Source organism: Oncorhynchus kisutch, linkage group LG6 (genome assembly GCF_002021735.2).
Source record: "Oncorhynchus kisutch isolate 150728-3 linkage group LG6, Okis_V2, whole genome shotgun sequence".
Lineage (NCBI taxonomy): Eukaryota > Metazoa > Chordata > Actinopteri > Salmoniformes > Salmonidae > Oncorhynchus > Oncorhynchus kisutch.
In genome coordinates this window covers 76,720,391-76,743,888 of record NC_034179.2, presented here as the reverse complement: position 1 = coordinate 76,743,888, position 23,498 = coordinate 76,720,391, and the positions used below count along the sequence as shown (strand labels likewise).

At 44.8% G+C, this 23,498-nt stretch overlaps 1 protein-coding gene across 5 annotated transcripts in view; it reads left to right on the top strand.

Moving 5' to 3' along the window:
- Positions 1 to 23,498, top strand: part of LOC109897369 (phospholipid phosphatase-related protein type 5) — a 52,322-nt gene that overhangs the window by 13,909 nt on the left and 14,915 nt on the right. For 3 of the 5 annotated variants that reach the window (XM_031827655.1, XM_031827657.1, XM_031827656.1), the window contains exon 3: positions 6,812 to 7,000. In XM_031827655.1, coding sequence (XP_031683515.1) covers positions 6,812 to 7,000 — 189 coding nt within the window. Of the gene's footprint in view, positions 1 to 6,590; positions 7,001 to 23,498 lie in introns of those variants that run through there. The other 2 variants (XM_031827659.1, XM_031827658.1) reach the window with 2 other exon arrangements.

Sequence of the window (23,498 nt, the reverse complement as noted above, 5' to 3'; positions counted from 1 at the left end):
AAAGAGATATTTAAAGAAGGAGCCCTAGAGATGTTTTCTGGAGGACGATCTAAGCTCAGCTCACATCTCTTTCTTTTGTACTCATTCTACTCTCCCCCTCCTCCACTCTTTCACACAGATCGGTCATCTCTCTCTTCCTCTCTCGCTCTTACTCTCTCTCCATCTCTCTCTCACTCTCTCTTTTTCACACACACACACACACACACACACACACACACACACACACACACACACACACACACACACACACACACACACACACACACACACACACACACACACACACACACACACACACACACACACACACACACACACACACACACACACACACCATGAAAGCATGCCAAACTACCAACCTCTCCATGCTACAGTACCTCTCATATGCCAGTTTCACTCTCTTCACTCACCCCCTCTCAACCTTTCTCTTTTCCTGTCCCCTCCACTCCCCCGCCATCCCTTCCTCTCTTTCCTCCCTCCATCCTTGTACACCTCATCTTCCTCTGCTTTCCTTTCTTCCTCCCACCACTGGGATCTGTACGGCCAAAACAATGTACAGTTAGACTTCTTGTTAATTTAATCTCCCATCCCTCCTCATCCATCTATTTTACCTCCTCCATCTCTGTTATTTTGCTCTCTCATGCTTTCATGCTCTCTCTCTGTCTCTCTCTCTGTCTCTCTCTCTTTCTCTCTGTCTCTCTCTCTCTGTTCCTCTCTTTTGTCTCTGTCTGTTTCTCTCTCCCACTCACACTCTCTCACACTCTCTCACACTCTCTCTCACACACACGTTTCTATTGACTATTTTCTGCGCTGTCAAATAGTCATGATCAGCTTCTGGCTGGCAGAATGAGCAAAACATATTACCTCTAATGTTGCTAGCTATTCGACATGTGAGTCTGAAAGATGTTGAGATGGATCTTATGAAAGAAATGAAGAGAAAGAGAGAGAAAAGGTTTGAAGAAAATTACACATATATTGTTGTTCAACAAAGCTTATCTCCATTCCAGCCTCACTAATCTCCCATTCAGCTCACCTGTTTGTCTGGCACAGGCCTGAGATCAGGATAGACTACAGCCCTGCCAACTCTACTGTAGTCTGTAGCTGAGCTATAATTAACACTGACCTGCTGTCAGCTGCATGGATGGCAACATCTACCTAGGAGAGATTTGGTTGTTGACACACAATAAGAGTATAGTAAGTATTATGTAATGAGGGCAGCACCAACTCCTTAGACTGAGGATGCCAGTGACAACTCTCTCTGTGTTGTTGCATCATGTCTTATAGTGTGGAGGGCAGGAGTGATCTCTCTTCTCCACATGCATTGGTCAGTACCCTGGAGAGGGGTGTGTGTTTTTAAAGGTTACACAATGTCCATTTGAGCCCCCCTCCCAGCCCACTTTACAGTCAGTTACAGAGGAGCCTCCATGCTCAACATGCGATTCAGCACACACCAACACACACACAAACACTTGTATGCACATAGGGTAAGTTAAGCAAGTTGAAGGGAATTTTCTTTAATCTACACACTTAGTGAATCATAAAATCATCTGTTATTGTGCCCTCTACCCTCACCGTTGGACCTGGTCCTTAGTGAATGTTATTTTTGTGACTGTGGAAGGGGGAGAGAGGGGACTTCTGCTGCTACCACCACCACCCCTAGTCCTGCACCTGTTCCCTGCATTCCCCCTCCTCTCTCCCCATGTCTCCTGCCATGTCTGGGCGGTTCAGACATGGCAGGAGGCTCTTGTCTGGGGGCTCTTAATGTACAGCATGTGTTTGACGTGGGCCCTTGTGCCCAGCTCTCCATCTGAACCCGCACACCCCACCCAGCAAAACACAAAACTGCTCTTTCAGAGTACACTGCTTTAGCAGCACAAAGGGACATGGCTGTTCCTCCTGAGAAAAACATACTGTACGTTGAGACAAAGCTATGTACAAATATTTCAGCTGACCCTGTGTTAGAGTATGGTGGTCAGTGATAGTGAGCATCACGCTACACAGTCTTGTCCACTCAGCATGGGAGTCCATCTGCAATGTTGTCCTCTCAGTGGGGGGTGAGGTCTGTCAGCAGAGCTTGGAGTGATGGAGTAAGGTTAGACCGTGTACTGTAAGATGGAGGGAGAGAATGCATCATACATGGAGGCAGAGAAAAGCACGTTGAAAAGCAAACGGCATCTCTACAGATGTAGGATCTTAATTTCCTCATTCTTTTTGTTGCTGAGAATTTTTCTGCCCAGCAGGAAATAAAAATTTGCAAAGTGTATTTGAGTTTTAAAAAGGCTTCTAAAGTTTGTCATTTCCACTTAGAAATGTCAGAATGGATTTTCTCTCACGAAAAATGCATCAACCCCTACAAAAATGTCCACATAATGATTCACATTTTCTGTTGCTGCAGGATTATTTTCCTGCTGCAGAAAACAGACTCAAATTAAGATCCTACGTATGGAATCCCCCATAACATTCACAAATCATCATTTAACATACATGACATAGGTTGTTTACAGGCCTGCTTACACATGAATGGCAGGCACACAGATCAGGAATAGTATATTATGTACTCTTTAGGGAGATACACTGAGTGTACATTAGGAACATTAGGAACACCTGCTCTTTCCATGACATACTGTAGACTGACCAGGTGAATCCAGGTGAAAGCTATGATCCCTTATCGATTCCACTTGTTAAACCCAGTGTAATCAGTGTAGATGAAGGCTACAAAAGGATTTCTAAGCCTTGAGACATGAATTGTGTATGTGTGCCATTCAGAGGGTGAATGGGCAAGACAAAATATGTAAGTGCCTTTGAACCAGGCAGGTGCCAGGCGTGCCAGTTTGAGTGTGTCAAGAACTGCAGTGCTGCTGGGTTTTTCACTCTCAACCGTTTCTCGTGTGTACCAAGAATGGTCCACCACCCAAATAACATCCAGCCAACTTGACACAACTGTGGGAAGCACAACTTGGTGTCAAAATGGGCCAGCATCCCTGTGGAACCCTTTCGACACCTTGTAGAGTCCATGGCCCAACGAATCAAGGCTTTCTGAGAGCAAAAGGAGGTGCGACTCAGTATTAGTAAGGTGTTCCTAATGTTTTGTACATTCAGTGTCAACAGCGTGCCCTTACCAACCCAGTCTTGATCTGAGATCTGAGTTCTTGTGTCAGTATTATAGGGAACATGGATTACAATATTTCTTTTAATGAAAGGGACAAAAGAAAAGATTTAGGATTACACCCAAGGATTAGGATTAGGATGTGGAGTTAGGATTATGATAAATGTTTTATCTGGAAGCTTGGGGTGAGAGTGATGGAGTATTCCCTGAGTTTAGTGGCTTAGTCTAAATGGTGTCTTCAAGTACATTATGTCTTTCTGGTCTGTCCTGAACTTGTAAACACAGATGTACAGCTATGAAATATTCACCAGAGTTAAAACATTCCATGTTAGAGAACAGCTGGGAAAATACAAGTGGAGGAGAAGTGGAGAACAATAAACCCTAAGGGGAGACTGAGGGGAGAAAGAGCGAAAGATCGTTTTAGGAGGTGAATCAGGGGTTTGAGAGAGGCGAAGGTAAAGGTTAAGATTTGAGGAAAATGAAGAAAGACAGGACATAAAATGTGACATGTTGAAAGGAAAAGATATACACACAATGTGAAATTCCTAACGTCATACTTAAGCAAGGAGGTGGAACAGTAATTTCAGAAAAGGGCAAAATTGCTTCCTGTCTGTGTAATTTTGAATACTGGTGCTGTGAGGATGTGTATGACAGGCCAGCCTTTGCTACAAAGGTGAACAGCAGGGTAACTGTGTTCAGCAGTGTTGGTGTCACGACTGCTACTCAAACTGTGGTCATTGAAGGTAATGACAATTATGTCCCCCTGTGTTTGAGTGCTAACAATGCAAGATCCCGAGCAAGAAAAGTATCTCTCTGCGAGGGATGCAGGTCATTTTGAAACAATTCCACCACAAACAACACATAACAGCGCTAGAACAACACTAAAGTGGGACTAGCGAGCACAATAGCTCCCTGCAAAACATCTGATCAGGAGAACATAGTTGTATAACTGTATAACCACAGTCAGGATGCCTGAGCGAATGTCCACTTGCTTAGGCTCGGAAACAGAATCGTTTCAAATGTATTGCTTTTAAACTATTCAGTCAGGTATTTCTTTGATTAGATTTTTTTTTTTTATTACTATTCTGCCCCTTTTAAAGGATTTTTTTCATACTGGTTGATATTAAAAGGGACCGGCCCACATTGTAAACAGTACTGCCATGTTTCACATTGTGAATTATGACTGACCAGGGATTGGTTGACATGAGTTCTGACAGCAGCACAGCTGGACCAGTCAGATACAAGCACATTGGTGTGCGTGAGAGAGAGATATACTGTAGACAGTGATAGAGTGTGAGAGAGGGAGGACGAGAGAGACAGAGAGAGAGAGAAGCAGAGGGAGGTTGAGGAGGTGTCAGGGTGTAAATAATGTGTCTGAACATCACCAGTCCAACGAGTCAGATGAAAGTGAGACTGGCACAAAAAACAACAAACCCACAACTGGATTTGGACAAGAGGCCACATGAATGAGAATAATGTCCTCACTACTGTTACTGTGTCTTATTGAACGATGTACTGCTAATAACACAATGCCATACATTTTCTCAGATGTCTTTCAAATGCATTACTGTGAGATGGACAGTTCTCAGAATGTAATGATTCAAATCCAACCCAGATCATATGTAAAATAATTTTACGGGAAAATGATATGACTCACTCCTACTTCAAAATATCTCTGTTTCTCTCCAGGCTGTTGGGGATAAAGATACACAAAGAGAGAATCACATTAGCTTGGAACGTGATAAATCAGGGGCTTTGGGTATCATTGTTGATAAGATAATGTTGTATCTGGAATAGCCTACATTATTGCAGATGTGTTACTTAAACATAAACCTACTCCGCATACTCATTGTCAGGATAGAACATACAGTTAATAAACAGTATAATTTAATATAACGCCAATTATAAAGTATATGTTTAGCTCTTATGTATCTTTCAGTGATGCTGCTGGTCATCATTAGTTCTTCATTACTCTTACAATGATCTCCCTTGATGTCACGTCCTGACCTTAGAGATCTTTTATTCTCTATTTTGGTTAGGTCGGGGTGTGACTACGGTGGGCATTCTAGTTTCTTTATTCCTAGGTTGGCCTGGTATGGTTCCCAATCAGAGGCAGCTGTCTATCGTTGTCTCTGATTGGGGATCATACTTAGGCAGCCTTTTCCCACCTGTTTGGTGTGGGATCTTGTTTGTGTATAGTTGCCTTGAGCACTGCATAGCTTCACATTCATTTCTTTCTTCTTCTTTTGCCAGTTCACGTTAAATAAAGATGATGAACCCAAACCACGCTGCACCTCGGTCCGATTCTTACAACAACGTTCGTGACACTTGAATCATTCTGAATGAGGACAATATACCTCCACACTTTATGCATTCATAAATCCTGCTGAGAGGAAATGAAATTGCACAATATTGTGAACTCGTCTCTACCGTTATATTCTTCACCATGACAACCGCTCATGGCATAACATGTCTCTCTCTCAAGGGAGGGTAGAGAGGGAGGGTAGAGAGAGTGTGTGTGTGTGTGTGTGTGTGTGTGTGTGTGTGTGTGTGTGTGTGTGTGTGTGTGTGTGTGTGTGTGTGTGTGTGTGTGTGTGTGTGTGTGTGTGTGTGTGTGTGTGTGTGTGTGTGTGTGTGTGTGTGTGTGTGTGTGTGTGTCGCAGATGTCGGCAGTGTCTATGGTCAGAGGGAGATGGAGCACAGATAATATCCTAAGGGAGTGTGAAGCTGAAACATGTCCCCTCACCCAGCACCATGTCCCTAGCTAAGTGGAAGGAAAGGGCTATTACTATCCCTTCACTTCCCTGATAAACGAGGCCATACAGCTAAGATTTATTGTGGGTATTTGAGTTACAAAGTCAGATGCAGCTCCATTCCACCGTACAGTGTATATTCCATGTGAAACAAAAAGTCATGTAAAAGTATATTTTGGTCTATTCAACATGTGGGAAAATATTACATGTAGACACCATTTTCATATATATTTTTTTAACTGTAGGACGACTTGCTATTGAGTTGATATCTCAGTAGTGTATTATTATCTCTGATATCCATGGATCTACCTATATAAGAAAAACCCTGGAATCAGACTTTGAACACGTCACAGGAGCTCATATAACTGGTTTGGAGGATGCTTATGATCACATTCACACTACTCTTCATACACAGCATCCAAAAATAACCCACTGCTCCTCCGTAGTAGACTACCGATACCAATGCAAGCAGTTCTCCCTCTCCCTCTCTCTCACACTCTTTTCACCCTCCTCACTCCCAGTCTCTCTTTCGCTCTCTGATATTCCTTGTTTTCTCTCTTCATGTTGCAGAAGAATTCTATTTATTCTGTCTTTATTCCATCTTCCTCCTCTCCCCTGTAGATGCTCCCTTCTCTCGCTCTCTCTTCCTCCAGCTTTCTCTCTCTCTCTCTCTCTCTCTCTCTCTCTCTCTCTCTCTCTCTCTCTCTCTCTCTCTCTCTCTCTCTCTCTCTCGTACTCTACTCTCTCTCTGTCTCCCGCTGCACTGGTCAGGCTTACAGTAGGTGCTCTCTGCCTCTATTGATCTCTTCACCGGACCTCTCTCTCGCTCCCATCACTCCTATGCCTCTCTCTGTGGATGAGGGGAACCGGGACTTGACTCTCCCTCCTTCCTCTCCTCCGCCACCTCCTCCTCCTCTTCTTGCCTAACGCGGGGATCATGTTCTATTTCCAGCTGGTGATCATGGCAGGGACGGTTCTCCTGGCGTACTACTTTGAGTACACAGACACGTTCCCCGTGCACATCCAGGGCTTCTTCTGCTACGACAAGATGTTCTCCAAGCCCTACCCCGGCCCGGATGAAACCAGCAAGATACCCCCACTGCTGGTCTACTCACTGGTTACAGGCATCCCCTGCTTCACGGTAAGACCATGTGGTTAATCCTGTGTGTGTGTGTGGGGGTGGAGGGGGGGGGGGGGAGTGAGAGCATGAGTGCATGTATGTGTGGTATTCCAAGGGGGTGGGTTTGAGTACCTGGATGTGTTTTGTATGTTTACCCGATCCTATGTGTTTGTTTGTGTCTCGGAGGAGAGGTGCTATGGTTCTGTATATTACCATTCATCATTTGTCTGAATGTTGGATCCGGTCTGTCATTTGGTGAGTGAAAGCATCTCCAGTGCATTTCTGCTTTATGACAGACATGGTGAACAGATTGGTGAGCCACGTGAAGCCCCCTCCCTCCATTTCAGAGCCTGTCACAGAAAGGTGTGTGTGTGTGTGTGTGTGTGTGTGTGTGTGTGTGTGTGTGTGTGTGTGTGTGTGTGTGTGTGTGTGTGTGTGTGTGTGTGTGTGTGTGTGTGTGTGTGTGTGTGTATTTGTGTGTGTGTGTGTGTGTGTGTGTGTGTGGTCAGCCAGGGAGGAGAGCTCAGGCTTGTGGAGAAAGCTGTGTATGGACAGATATAAATAGATATTGGGTGAAGATAGTCACACCACGTAAAGATGTAATGGAAACAAACAGAGTCGGAGAAACGATTGGCGAGAGAGTGAGAAAACAGAACATGGAAACAGCAAAGTTTTAGAGGCTGTGAGGGTTATATGGTCAGTGGGTTTCATTTGAAAGTAATAGACAGAAAGGTCAATTGAATGGAGATGTGAGAAGATGAGACAATAAAGAGAGACAAAGACCCACAGAGATGGTTGATAGAAAAGAGATGGTAATGTGGATGGAAGGGTACCAATGTTGTGGAGCTGTCAGTGTGAGAGATTCAGTGGGCGTAAAACATGGAGCACCTGGCACTGAACAACACAGGCCAAACCTGCTTCCGTGTTTCAGACAACAGACAATACTGGCCTTAGCTGAAAACCACCACAATAAAAGACCACAACAGCTTTAAAGTGCATTAACCAAGATTTGACCTGGGTCAAGCTTCATTTCACTGCATCAGAGCACAGCCAAAACCTGACCTAACCTTAACTGACAGGGGCCAAACACGTAACCAGTGGGCAGGCATATTCATAACACCTCCCGCCTATAGTACCTCTGTCATTTTGTTGTTGACTCTAGTCTAGAGACATTTGATCCCTTTTCCCAACAGCTACAGTACAGTGCACCAGTCAGTCCTTTACCTTTGCTTGTTGGCCAGTGTATTTGGGTCAGAGCCAGTTCTCCAGGGCTAGTAGTTGGCACTATCCTCCTCACTCATCTTCCCAGGGGTCCCCTCTTTCCTAATTAAAGTAGTCAGTTATCCTTTGACATCTCAGCTCTGCATTAGGAGCCAGTCCCCTGCTTAGAGGCCAACAGTATCCACACAGACCAAAGAGGGTTTGGCCACTTTCACGCCACATCTGTGACTTTTCAGTTGCCGCTTGTTGATAATTGACCCCTTTCCTCAGAATGCTGCATTATGTATGAAGTACTACTGTATGATGGCCCTGTACAGTGATCCGGTCACAGATCTCATAGCTGTTTTATGTTCAACACCATGTTGGAACTTTGTCCTGAGTGTCTGTGGTGGTCATCAGTCCAGTGGTTAGACCTAGTATTTGCAGAAATGACATCGTGATGATGTAGTGTCAGCATCCAGTGGGCTCTACTAGAAAAGGTTTGTAAGTGATCTAGGAAAAAGTGTGAAAAACAATTGTGAGGGTGGATGATGAATGGGCAGCAGTTGATATCACGCTGAGGTAAAGACAGGAACCTCTACACCAGTGTTATCACGCTGAGGTAAAGACAGGAACCTCTACACCAGTGTTATCACGCTGAGGTAATGATAGGAACCTCTACACCAGTGTTATCACGCTGAGGTACTGATAGGAACCTCTACACCAGTGTTATCACGCTGAGGTAAAGACAGGAACCTCTACACCAGTGTTATCACGCTGAGGTAATGATAGGAACCTCTACACCAGTGTTATCACGCTGAGGTAATGATAGGAACCTCTACACCAGTGTTATCACGCTGAGGTAAAGACAGGATCCTCTACACCAGTGTTATCACGCTGAGGTAAAGACAGGAACCTCTACACCAGTGTTATCACGCTGAGGTAATGATAGGAACCTCTACACCGGTGTTATCTCGCTGAGGTAATTTATTTTGATTTTTTATTTAACTAGGCAAGTCAGTTAAACCTTTTTGGGATAGTGGGCAGCATTTTCACTTTTGGATGAATAGCGTGCCCAGAGTGAACTGCCTCTTACTCTGTTCCAGATGCTAATATATGCATATTATTAGTAGTATTGGATAGAAAACACTCTGAAGTTTCTCTGAAAACTGTTTGGATGATGTCTGTGAGTATAACAGAACTCATATGTCAGGTGAAAACCTGAGAAAAATCCAACCAGGAAGTGGGAAATCTGAGGTTTGTAGTTTTTCAAAGCTTGGCCTACCAAATACACAGTGTCTATGGGGTCAAGTTGCACTTCCTAAGGCTTCCACTAGATGTCAACCGTCTTTAGAAACTTGTTTCAGGCTTCTGCTATAAAGGAGGGGGGAATGGGAGCTGAATGAAACATGAGTCTGGCAGAGTGTCTCAGGCTCGTGACGCGCGGTCCCGACAGAGTTAGCTCTCGTTCCAGTGCTTTTCTTCAGACAATGGAATTCTCCGGTTGATGATTTATGTTAAAAACATCCTAAAGATTGATTCCATACATCGTTTGACTTGTTTCTACGACCTGTAATGGAACTTTTAGAGTTTTCATCTGGACATAGTGCTCGCGCCTCATGAATATGGATTACTGGGCTGAACAACAAGAAGTGAACAACAAGTGGCTATTTGGACATAAATGATGGACTTTGAAACTTTATGGAACAAATCAGCCATTTATTGTCAAACTGGGATTCCTGGGAGTGCCTTCTGATGAAGATCATCAAAGGTAAGTGAATATTTATAATGTTATTTCTGACTTCTGTTGACTCCAACATGGCGGATATTTCTTTGGCTGGATTGGGCTCTGAGCGCCGTACTCAGATTATGCTTTTTCCATCAAGTTTAAAAAAAAATCTGACACAGAGCTTGCATTAAGGAGAAGTCTATATTTAATTCTGTGAATAACACTATCTTTTATCAATGTTTATTATGAGTATTTCTGCAAAATCACCGGATGTTTTGGAATCAATTTTGGATATAAATATGCACATTATCGGGAAAAAAACCATACATGTAATTGTGTAACATGATGTCCTATGATTGTCATCTGATGAAAATTATCAAATTATGATGATAAATGTTCTGCTTTTTGTGACTCCTATCTTTGGCTGGAAAAATGGCTGTGTTTTTTTTACTTGGCTCTGACCTAACATAACCATATGTTGTGGTTTCGCTGTAAAGCCTTTTTGAAATTGGACACGATGGGTAGATTAACAAGAAGTTTATCTTTCATTTGCTGTATTGGACTTTTTAATGTGTGAAAGTTACATATTTCCCCAAAATATTTTTGAATTTCACGCACTGCCTTTTCAGCGGAATGTTATCGCTAGCGGAACAAATTCTTATTTTACAATGACTGCCTACCCCGGCCAAACCTTACCCTAACCCAAATGACACTGGGCCAATTGTGCACCGCCCTATGAGTTTCCCGATGACGGCCAGTTGTGATACAGCCTGGGATTGAACCAGGGTCTGTAGTGACGCCTCTAGCACTACGGTGCAGTGCCTTAGACCACTGCGCCGCTCAGGATGACAGTATGCTCTACACCAGTGTTTTCCAACTCCAACAGTACACATTTTTGCTATAGCCCTTTGACAAACACATCTCATTCAATTCATCTAGGGCTTGATGATCAATTGGCAAGTTGAATCAAGTATGCTTGTCAAGGGTTGCAATAGAAATGTGTACTGTTGGGTGTACTGGAGGACCAGGGTTGGGAAACTCTGCTTTACACAGAAGCAGAGCTGATTCCCTGCAGGGAGCCAGACCCCATGGAGTTTACATTCAGCTGGAGTGACGTCATTCTGATGCTGGCTTTTGATTCAATGTTATCTCAAAAACACTGCTTTTGTGTTTGTGTGTTTGTGTGTGTGTGTGTGTGTGCATGTGTGTGCTGTGTGTGTGTGTGTGTGTGTGTGTGTGTGTGTGTGTGTGTGTGTGTGTGTGTGTGTGTGGTGTGGTGTGTGTGTGTGTGTGTGTGTGTGTGTGTGTGTGTGTGTGTGTGTGTGTGTGTGTGTGTGTGTGTGGTGTGGTGTGGTGTGTGTGGTGTGTGTGTGTGTGTGTGTGTGTGTGTGTGTGTGTGTGTGTGTGTGTGTGTGTGTGTGTGTGTGTTTGTGTGTGTGTGTGTGTGCGTGCTGTGTGTGTGTGTGTGTGTGTGTGTGTGTGTGTGTGTGTGTGTGTGTGTGCGCGCACGTCAACTGAATTATTCCAGAAAAACAAGTGAACTTTAAAAAGACAGCTGCATTTATTTATTTATTAATACATTCCATCCAGTAGGATACTGTGGGCTTTTACCCCAAGGCTGTTTCTGCATTTGCAGTTACTCTGGCCCCCGCTCCACACGCAGATCGTCACACACATGCAAGCAAGTGCATGCACACACACTTGAGCTTGGTTTATTTGTAGGGAATCTTAGAAGTAGGTCTGAGGCTTAATTACATTTTACATTTTAGTCAATTGGCAACTTACAGTTAGTGCATTAATCTTAAGATAGATAGGTGGGACAATCACATATCACAGGCATAACAATTAACACTTTCCTCAATAACGTAGCTATTTGTAGAGTCAGAGCTAGAAAGGCGGGGTCAACTGCTGTTTATGTTTTTTATTTCGTTTTTGGGGGGGGCAGGGTCGAGGTGAGGAGGATGATTATTTCAGAAAATGTTTGAAGAGGTAGGGTTTCTAATGTTTTCGAAAGATGTGCAGGGACTCTGCTGTCCTAGCTTCATGGGAAAGCTGGTTCCACCATTGGGGTGCCAGGACAGAGAAGAGCTTGGACTGGGCTGAGCGGGAGCTGCCCCCCGTAGGGGCGGGAGGGCCAAGAGACCTGAGGTGGCTTGGATTGGGGTGTAGGGTTTGAGCACAGCCTAAAGGTAGGGAGGGGCAGTTCCTCGTGCTGGTCCGTGGGTAAGCACCGTGGTCTTGTAGGGGATGCGAGCTATGACTGGAAGCCAGTGGCGTGTGCAGAGGAGCGGGCTGACCTGAGAGAACATGTCTTATAGTAGATTCTATCTGACAGTTGATGAGTGTGTGTATGTGTGTGTCCACATTGTCATGCAGAGATGTAGTGAGATCTAACGCATCATCCCCAAGAGTCCTTTATCAATTCCCCCCATCAAAATTTCTGCCTAGATAAAGAGATGGATCCTCTGCTTAACCTGCCCTCTCACTTCAGCCTTAATGGACTACCACTTGGCCTACCAAACCTTCTCACCAGAGAATACTTTTCCAGCATGTACTGTATTGTAGGCCTATGAGAGAAATACTGAATCTGGGGTGTATCCCAATACTCTACCGTGGCAAATCATCCTCTTCTACTCCAACAGTTATTTGAGAGGACAGAACAGATGGAAACGATGTGCTTAGTGCCCATTATGTGTGTCTCATTGAGGAGAAGCTGAATCTAACAGGAACCTGAGGAATTCACACTAGCAGTCCTTGGTTTTGCTAGCAAATAGGCTCATACCATTGCACGTCTGCCCATCCAGTCTCTTCGTATCAGGAAAGGGTAATGGGGATGACAGGTAGCCCTAATGGAAGAGAAGCGAGAGTTTTGGGACTAATCCGTCTGTGTTTAAAATAGACTAGAGCAGGGATAGTCAACTAGATTCAGCCATGGGCAATGTTTTTTTCTTGAGTGGATGGTCGTGGGGTTGGAACATAATTACAAATAATTTGTAGACTACAAATTAACTGCAAGAAGCCCAAAAATAATTAATATTTGACTAAAACATAATCATTTCATCAAACCTTACTTACATGTTTATACGATCACGTGCCTCTGTTATTCTTGGGAATACTTGGAACAGATTTCCGAAATTAAAATCACTTGGAGCTGATTTCCTGGTGTTTATACAGTATTTTATGTCCAACAATGAAAATGATAAATAATACAAATTTAATTTAAAAAACGTACTTTTTATTTCTCAGAAAATGGCCCAAATTGGCACAGGCTTAGGATCGTGTGAGTAAGATGTCATCTAAGATTAGCGTCTCTTAACAGTTAGCCTTTAGAAATGGAGGTAGATGCCAGCTCTATCTGTTAAGGTTTTCTTCTTCCTCTGAAGAGGAGGTGTAGCAGGGATTGGACCAAAATGCAGCGTGGTTATCTTCATACATCTTTAATAAAGATAATGACCAATACAAAACAACAACCGTAAAAACCCTAAACAGCCTTATCTGGTGCAAACAAACACAGAGACAGGAACAATCACCCACGAAACACTCAAAGAATATAGCTGCCTAAATATGGTTCCCAATCAGAGACAACGATAAACACCTGCCTCTGGTTGAGAACCACTCTAGGCAAACATAGACTTACCTAGACAACTCTACTATACCACAATGTCATAACCTACAAAAACCCCAAGACAAAACACACCACATAAATAACCCATGTCACACCCTGGCCTGACCAAAATAATAAAGATAACACAAAATACTAAGACCAGGGCGTGACACTATCGGTGAGCTCTAGAACTGCTTGCTCAGTACAGTTCCATCAGGCCAAGTCGAAGTGAGATCTCATGCACATGATCCAACTGGAAGACAGAAAAGTTGGAAGGAGAGGAGGACCAAAATGCAGCGTGGTAAGTGTTCGTCATATTTTAATTGAAAAACTGAACACTACACAAAATAACAACGAAGAGAAAACGAAACAGTTCTGCCAGGTGAACAGACACTAAACAGAAATTAAACACCCACAACCAAAATGGGGAAAACAGGCTAGTTAAGTATGATTCTCAATCAGAGACAACGAACAACACCTGCCTCTGATTGAGAACCATACTAGGCCAAACAGATAGAAATATAACATAGAAAAAAGAACAGACTACCCACCCCAACTCACGCCCTGACCAACCTAACACAAAGACATAAAAAAGGAACCAAGGTCAGAACATGACACTGGAGATCTGGTGCATACCACTCGCACCTCTCCCTTAGGCTCAATGCCCACATTTGCCCGGCACGGGCGGAGTGCAGGAATAGGACGCACTGCACCCTCCCAGCACGCAGAGCCGGCGCAGGATACCCTGGGCCGAAAAGACGTACCGGAGACCAGACACGCTGAGCCGGCACAACAAGAAGATGTTTTCTCTCCTGTGTCTCCCTGCTGCTCAGAGGCTGGGAGGGGTGGGGGTGGGGTAGATCAGCTTTAATATTGCAAGTTAAAAAGACAGCTGCATTTCTTTATTTATTAATGCATTCCATCCAGTAGTGTCATGTTCTGACCTTGGTTCCTTTTTTATGTCTTTGTGTTTGACCTCAGACTGAGGATTAAGGTTCACCTTCCAACAGGACAACGACCCTAACAATACAGCCAAGACAACGCAGGAGTGGCTTTGGGACGAGTATCTGAATGTCCTTGAGTGGCCCAGCCAGAGCCCGGACTTGAACCCGATCGAACATCTCCGGAGAGTCCTGAAAATAGCAGTGCAGTAACTCTCCCCATCCAACCTGACAGAGCTTGAGAGGATCTGCAGAGAAGAATGGGAGAAACTCCCCAAATACAGGTGTGCAAAGCTTGTAGCGTCATACCCAAGATGACTCTATGCTGTAATCACTACCAAAGGTGCTTCAACAAAGTAAAGGGTCTGAATTCTAATGTAAATGTGATAAAAAATAAATAATCATGCATTAACAAATGTCTAAAAACCTACCTTTTCTTTGGGGTATCAAGCAATTTGATCCATTTTAGAATAAGGCTGTAACGTAACAAAAAGAGAAAGGGTCTGAATACTTTCCCGAAGGCATTGTATATGCATTTTACAGACACAGTATATTTTATAATGGTTTTTTGGTTTGTTTTTAGTACCATCCTTCAGCTATCCTTCCATCTATCTCTGAACACCATACAGTTTTGATATTTCTATTTGCCACATTTTTCCATTGTGCTGTTTCACAAAAATGTTGACCCTTTCTAATCTCATGGTTTCTACAGATAGTAAATTAAAGATAAACATTTTTGCTGAGAGTATTACTATATTGATCTACTAACTATGACTTTTAAATCACCCAGCAGTGCTATTTGCAGAGTTAGCTCCAGGTATTGCAATTAATCAGCCATTTCTGAACCTGCAACCAAAAACAAGCTACATATGGACAGTACCAAAACAATGTATCCAATTGTTTACAGACAGATTATTTCACTTATAAATCATTGTATCACAATTCCATTGGGTCAGAAGTTTACATGCACTAAGTTGCCTGTGCCTTTAAACAGCTTGGAAAATTCCAGAAAATTATGTCATGGCTTTAGAAGCTTCTGATAGGCTAATTGACATAATTTGAGTCAATTGCAGGTGTACCTGTTGATGTATTTCAAGGCCTACCTTCAACCTCAGTGCCTCTTTGCTTGACATCATGGGAAAATCAGCCAAGACCTCAGAAAATAACTGTAGACCTCCACAAGTCTGGTTCATCCTTGAGAGCAATTTACAAATGCCTGAAGGTACCACGTTCATCTGTACAAACAATAGTGCACAAGTATAAACACCATGGGACCACGCAGCCATCATACCGCTATTATGTCAGAAAAAGTACGTTATAAATGATTCTGTCCTGGTTAAAAACAATATCCTCACCCACGTGGAAATTCTATAAGAGTAATTCTATAAGAATTATTTGACTACCTTTTAATCATAGTGATACATACTGAAATTTGGATTTTGGGTCCAGAAAGTAAGAAAGAAAGAAAGGATCAAATGAAGGACAACTGGAGTGCAAATGAGCGCACACACACACACACACACACACACAAACACACACACACACACACACACACACACACACACACACACACACACACACACACACACACACACACACACACACACACACACACACACACACACACGCAGATGCAGATGGCAGGGTGGTCTCCAGGGGGACGTGTTGGCTGTGTCTCTTCTCTGCCATGGGACCATATGTGTCTAGAAAGAGTCACTGTTGTCGCTTGGGCCGCTGTGAACTGCTTCAGGGAAGGACGAGGTGAAGGAGGGGTGCCAATGGGGAGCAGGGGTTAAGAGAGGGGTGCAGAGGAGGAGGAGGAGAATGTAAGGGAGGGGTGCAGAGGAGGAGGAGGAGAATGTAAGAGAGGGGTGCAGAGGAGGAGGAGGAGAATGTAAGGGAGGGGTGCAGAGGAGGAGGAGGTAAGCGAGGGGTGTGGAGGGGGCAAGGGAGGGGTGCAGAGGGGGAGGGGGTAAATGAGGAGTGCCAAGGGTGAAATGACAAATTGAGAAATGTGAGAAGAGTATCAGATGATGAAATACAGGGAGGGGATAGAGAAATATTGAGTGTGGAGGCACAGAAAGAGATGGTTGGGAGAGTAGGACTTTCCTTGATCTCCCTAAGAGATAAACACAATATATCTAGTAGAGAGGGGTTGAAGTGAAGGTACATAGTACACACCATTAAGAAAAAGAGAGGTTGTCGCCTATTATTTTTAGGAGAATGACCGTGTCTAGTTTAACCACTGTGAAGTGGTTACCATGGTAATACCCAGCTTTCAGAGTGGTGCTATATCTGTTTGGTATCCGTGCAGCAGGCCAATTTACAAGCAGCTTCACAGTCCCGCTCAGCCTCAACACAATCACAAGGATTATATGACTGACCACATTGATAATCACTTTACTGAGCTCGATCAGAGCCGATACACTGATCGCACCATCAAACGATTCACTCCATCCCCTTGTCGCTTCTTTCTATCTCTTTTCTGATCTGGTTCTCTTGCTCTCTACTGTTTCTCTCACTTTGGCTCTTGCTCTCTTTATTTGCATTACTTTCTCTCTGAGAGTGGGTATAGGTTATGTATCATTTATGGTATAGTGTATGTATAGTTCATATATATTTTATGGTATAGTTTGTATATAGTTTATGGTATAGATTATGGTATAATTTATGGTGTAGTGTATGTATGGGTTATGTATAGTTTATGGTTTAGTTTATAGTATAGCTTATGGTATAGTGTATGGTATAGTGTATGGTATAGTTTATGGTATAGTGTATGTATAGTGTATGGTTTAGTTTATAGTATAGTTTATGGTATAGTTTATGGTTTAGTTTGTGGTATAGTGAATAGTGTAATTATAGTATAGTTTATGGTATAGTTTATAGTACAGTGTATGGTATAGTTTATAGTTTATGGTATATTTTATAGTATAGTTTATAGTATAGTTTATAGCATAGTTTATAGTATAGTTTATGGTATAGTGAATAGTACAATTATAGTTTATGGCAGAGTTTTGTCTCTATCAGCTCCATGTAGCATTAGCCTGGTTCTCCTGAGAAGGTTTCTTTACTGACCTGATTGGCCATAGATAGCCTACATATACCTGCATGTAAAGTAATACTGTATGTGTGTATAATGTGTATAATATAAGCAGATTATGTTCCAGTATCTAGTTGTACTGTATGTGACAGCTGAAGACATACACCCGCTTGTGCAATGTGATTAGAGTGAACTCGTCAGTCACAGCTCCACAGCACGGATGACTGATCCCTTTACGCTCAGGCAGAAAGCAGAGACACCTCAGTGGTCCTGGCAGAGGGACATGCTTCACTCAACACCCCAGAGACCAGTTAGCAGCATCATCCAATTCTGTTTTACTCACTCATCCTCACTCTCTTCAGCTTCTGCTCTCCTTCTCTCGGTTCCTCCCTCTTCATTTCGCTCCTCTCTTTTGCCTCTCTTCCTGCATCTCTGTACTTTTCACACTAAAGACAGACTCTGTTCCTCATCTGCAGCTGTGGCTTAGCTGTTTGGCTGGTGAAAGGGAATTTAGAGGGATTTAACAGAGGAGATTTTGGGAAAAGAGAGCATGAAATGAAAGAGTTGAAGAATGGAGGGGAAGGACAACGAGAGAAAGGGAGAGAGAAATCCTAACCTACTTTCCCTGTTGGGGACAGGGAGGAAACATCTATAAAGGTTGACTGACATAGAAAAAGACATGAGGGAGGAAGGAGTGGGTAAGAGAAGAGTGATATAACACAAGACTAAAGGGTTATGGTTGGTAAAGACTATAGAAATCACAGCATTAGAACAAACCGAAAACAGCCAGAATGATTAACCGTACATGTCAACCATAGAAACAGTTCAGCTGTTTACACTGAAATAAGTGCGTTGAAAACAGTTATTTTCCCTTCATATCAGAGAGCTATATCAATGTCCATGAAGTGCACTCACACATTAGTTAATTGGCGTGTGTGTGTGTGTGTGTGTGCGTGCGTTCGTGAATGCACGCGCGTATACAGATTTCATTCAACCGCGATAGTGCTTGTTCTCTCTTGTAACGGTTCATGTTGAACAAATGGTTTTAACAATCCCCAGCCTGGCCAGCTGTTCCTACCCTCCGTGGAGATGTGGTACAGCCTGGTTCCTCTTCATATTAACATGATACTGTATACACTATACAATCCCAGCCACTACTGTATGTACTAGATGGGATCTAACTCCAAGTCGCCAAGGCCCTTAACACTTCCTTTACGTACCATTCATAGTGTTGTAGGCTGTAGCTTATTCTCTCAGCACCAGAGGAGAATCAACTCAATCCACTGTGACATGTATCCTACATGGTAAACCTATCTAAAGCCCAGTGTATGTTGAGGTGATTCAGGTCAGATTCCACTGTAGGTGATGACACACACAATAGCAGTAGAGGTGGTATGCCATGTACCATAATGCATCTGTTTATGGGATTGGAATTGTCAGCCTTCCATTTCCCACACACTCATCTTAACAGAGTCAGCTGTTGGACCAGAGCGGTGTGTGTCGGTTCGCTGAGCATCCGTAGCCGTATGTGTGTGTGTGTGTGTGTGTGTGTGTATCTGAGGAACAATGGTTCTGCTCCAGTGCTGTGTTGTTGTCAGGAGGCTGCTGCTGTTCTTGTCACTCTCGGTTTTATTGTCTGTGTTTATCTGGGATCTAACAGGCCTCTTGGAATTAGCCTCAGATGATTACCTCGGGCTGTTATCTCCCTGCCTCTTCTCCTCCTTATCTTCTTTCTGCCTCTTCTCCCTGTCTTCATATCTCCTTCCCCCTCTTTCCCACGTGATTAGAACTGATTCCCAACTTGTTTTGGTGAAGACACATATTTTGATATGCACAGTAAAGATATTTACCCAGTTGCTTACACACAAACACAAACTGACTCCTCCAACTTGCTCTAACTCTGGCAGGAATGTTTACACACATACACACAGACATACGCACACATACAAACACGCACACACACACATGCACACACACACATACACACACACACACACACACCCCAACATTGTCAGGGTCCAGTTCATCCCACTTGTCAGAGCTTTTTTCTGATTCAGTGACAGACGAGGGTGAAGTGCAGGACGTTCTCTTTTCTCTTCTCCTGTCCGCTCTGTGTCTCCACGCAACGCATATTAGACTGATGTCACAGCCCAGGCACATAATTGGTCAGATACTGTTCTTAGTCTGTTGAGGGGATACTGCCTGTCTGCAGTAGGTTGAGGTTAAACATTTAGTTTATTTAGTTTATTATTTAGTTTATTCCAGTCAATTTAGGAAGTATACTGAAATTCACATTTCAATTCCAATTCCCTTCAATGCTTTTCAATGGGGCGGCAGCATAGCCTAGTGGTCAGAGTGTTGGACTAGTAACCGAAAGGTTGCAAGTTCAAATCCCTGAGCTGACAAGATACAAATCTGTCATTCTGCCCCTGAACAAGGCAGTTAACCCACTGTTCCTAGGCTGTCATTGAAAGTAAGAATTTGTTCTTAACTGATTTGCCTAGTTAAATAAAATGCTTTTCAATGAGGAAAGTTTGGAATTTGAATTTGGTTTACTTCCTGAATTGACTGGGATTGAAATGTAATTGACCCCAACCCTCCTGTGTGTTTTCCACTCTCTCTCTCCTTTCCTCCTCAGAGGTGTGGTGGAGTGGGTCTAATAACACTGCGAACAAACACTTACTGCTTCACATCAGTCAACTGGTGCTGTGTAGAAACAGAATTGTTACGGGATTGTGTTGTAGACAGCACATTGACTGTCGTACTTAACTTCCTTGACATTAAACACAAACATTCCAGCAATGTTACCTTGACTCCTTAAGAGAGCAGTAAGAATAGAGACACGCAGCAGAGCGAGCTCGAGCGTTATGGAGGGGATCATTTAAAAGACGTCAGTTAATAATGTGCAACATGATTCACCATGCAGACAGAGTTCCAGGGACCTCCGTGAATAATTAATTGCTACAGTTTGCTCTCACTCACTTTCCCTCGCCCCTCTCTTTCTGTGTCCCTCTCCCTTCACTCGCTCCCTCTCCATCTCGACACGCTCTTCTATCTCCCTCTCTTTCTGTGTCCCTCTCCCTTCACTCTCTCCCTCTCCGTCTCGACACGCTCTTCTATCCCCCTCTCTTTCTGTGTCCCTCTCCCTTCACCCGCTCCCTCTCCATCTCGACACGCTCTTTAATCTCCCTCTCTTTCTGTGTCCCTCTCCCTTCACTCGCTCCCTCTCCATCTCGACACGCTCTTCTATCTCCCTCTCTTTCTGTGTCCCTCTCCCTTCACTCGCTCCCTCTCCATCTCGACACGCTCTTCTATCTCCCTCTCTTTCTGTGTCCCTCTCCCTTCACTCGCTCCCTCTCCATCTCGACACGCTCTTCTATCTCCCTCTCTTTCTGTGTCCCTCTCCCTTCACTCTCTCCCTCTCCATCTCGACACGCTCTTCTATCTCCCTCTCTTTCTGTGTCCCTCTCCCTTCACTCGCTCCCTCCATCTCGACACGCTCTTCTATCTCCCTCTCTTTCTGTGTCCCTCTCCCTTCACTCTCTCCCTCTCCATCTCGACACGCTCTTCTATCTCCCTCTCTTTCTGTGTCCCTCTCCCTTCACTCGCTCCCTCCATCTCGACACGCTCTTCTATTCTCCCTCTCTTTCTGTGTCCCTCTCCCTTCACTCGCTCCCTCCATCTCGACACGCTCTTCTATTCTCCCTCTCTTTCTGTGTCCCTCTCCCTTCACTCGCTCCCTCTCCATCTCGACACGCTCTTCTATTCTCCCTCTCTTTCTGTGTCCCTCTCCCTTCACTCGCTCCCTCTCCATCTCGACACGCTCTTCTATTCTCCCTCTCTTTCTGTGTCCCTCTCCCTTCACTCGCTCCCTCCATCTCGACACGCTCTTCTATTCTCCCTCTCTTTCTGTGTCCCTCTCCCTTCACTCGCTCCCTCTCCATCTCGACACGCTCTTCTATCCCCATCTCTTTCTGTGTACCTCTCCCTTCACTCGCTCCCTCTCCATCTCGACACGCTCTTCTTTTCTCCCTCTCTTTCTGTGTCCCTCTCCCTTCACTCGCTCCCTCTCCATCTCGACACGCTCTTCTATCTCCCTCTCTTTCTGTGTCCCTCTCCCTTCACTCTCTCCCTCTCCATCTCGACACGCTCTTCTATTCTCCCTCTCTTTCTGTGTCCCTCTCCCTTCACTCGCTCCCTCCATCTCGACACGCTCTTCTATTCTCCCTCTCTTTCTGTGTCCCTCTCCCTTCACTCGCTCCCTCTCCATCTCGACACGCTCTTCTATTCTCCCTCTCTTTCTGTGTCCCTCTCCCTTCACTCGCTCCCTCCATCTCGACACGCTCTTCTATCTCCCTCTCTTTCTGTGTCCCTCTCCCTTCACTCTCTCCCTCTCCATCTCGACACGCTCTTCTATCTCCCTCTCTTTCTGTGTCCCTCTCCCTTCACTCTCTCCCTCTCCATCTCGACACGCTCTTCTATCTCCCTCTCTTTCTGTGTCCCTCTGCCTTCACTCGCTCCCTCTCCATCTCGACACACTCTTCTATCTCCCTCTCTTTCTGTGTCCCTCTCCCTTCACTCTCTCCCTCTCCATCTCGACACGCTCTTCTATCTCCCTCTCTTTCTGTGTCCCTCTCCCTTCACTCTCTCCCTCTCCATCTCGACACGCTCTTCTATCTCCCTCTCTTTCTGTGTCCCTCTCCCTTCACTCGCTCCCTCCATCTCGACACGCTCTTCTATTCTCCCTCTCTTTCTGTGTCCCTCTCCCTTCACTCGCTCCCCTCCATCTCGACACGCTTTTCTATTCTCCCTCTCTTTCTGTGTCCCTCTCCCTTCACTCTCTCCCTCTCCATCTCGACACGCTCTTCTATCTCCCTCTCTTTCTGTGTCCCTCTCCCTTCACTCTCTCCCTCTCCATCTCGACACGCTCTTCTATCTCCCTCTCTTTCTGTGTCCCTCTGCCTTCACTCGCTCCCTCTCCATCTCGACACACTCTTCTATCTCCCTCTCTTTCTGTGTCCCTCTCCCTTCACTCTCTCCCTCTCCATCTCGACACGCTCTTCTATCTCCCTCTCTTTCTGTGTCCCTCTCCCTTCACTCTCTCCCTCTCCATCTCGACACGCTCTTCTATCTCCCTCTCTTTCTGTGTCCCTCTCCCTTCACTCGCTCCCTCCATCTCGACACGCTCTTCTATTCTCCCTCTCTTTCTGTGTCCCTCTCCCTTCACTCGCTCCCTCCATCTCGACACGCTTTTCTATTCTCCCTCTCTTTCTGTGTCCCTCTCCCTTCACTCGCTCCCTCTCCATCTCGACACGCTCTTCTATTCTCCCTCTCTTTCTGTGTCCCTCTCCCTTCACTCTCTCCCTCTCCATCTCGACACGCTCTTCTATTCTCCCTCTCTTTCTGTGTCCCTCTCCCTTCACTCGCTCCCTCTCCATCTCGACACGCTCTTCTATTCTCCCTCTCTTTCTGTGTCCCTCTCCCTTCACTCGCTCCCTCCATCTCGACACGCTCTTCTATTCTCCCTCTCTTTCTGTGTCCCTCTCCCTTCACTCGCTCCCTCTCCATCTCGACACGCTCTTCTATCCCCATCTCTTTCTGTGTACCTCTCCCTTCACTCGCTCCCTCTCCATCTCGACACGCTCTTCTATTCTCCCTCTCTTTCTGTGTCCCTCTCCCTTCACTCGCTCCCTCTCCATCTCGACACGCTCTTCTATTCTCCCTCTCTTTCTGTGTCCCTCTCCCTTCACTCGCTCCCTCTCCATCTCGACACGCTCTTCTATCTCCCTCTCTTTCTGTGTCCCTCTCCCTTCACTCTCTCCCTCTCCATCTCGACACGCTCTTCTATTCTCCCTCTCTTTCTGTGTCCCTCTCCCTTCACTCGCTCCCTCCATCTCGACACGCTCTTCTATTCTCCCTCTCTTTCTGTGTCCCTCTCCCTTCACTCGCTCCCTCTCCATCTCGACACACTCTTCTATTCTCCCTCTCTTTCTGTGTCCCTCTCC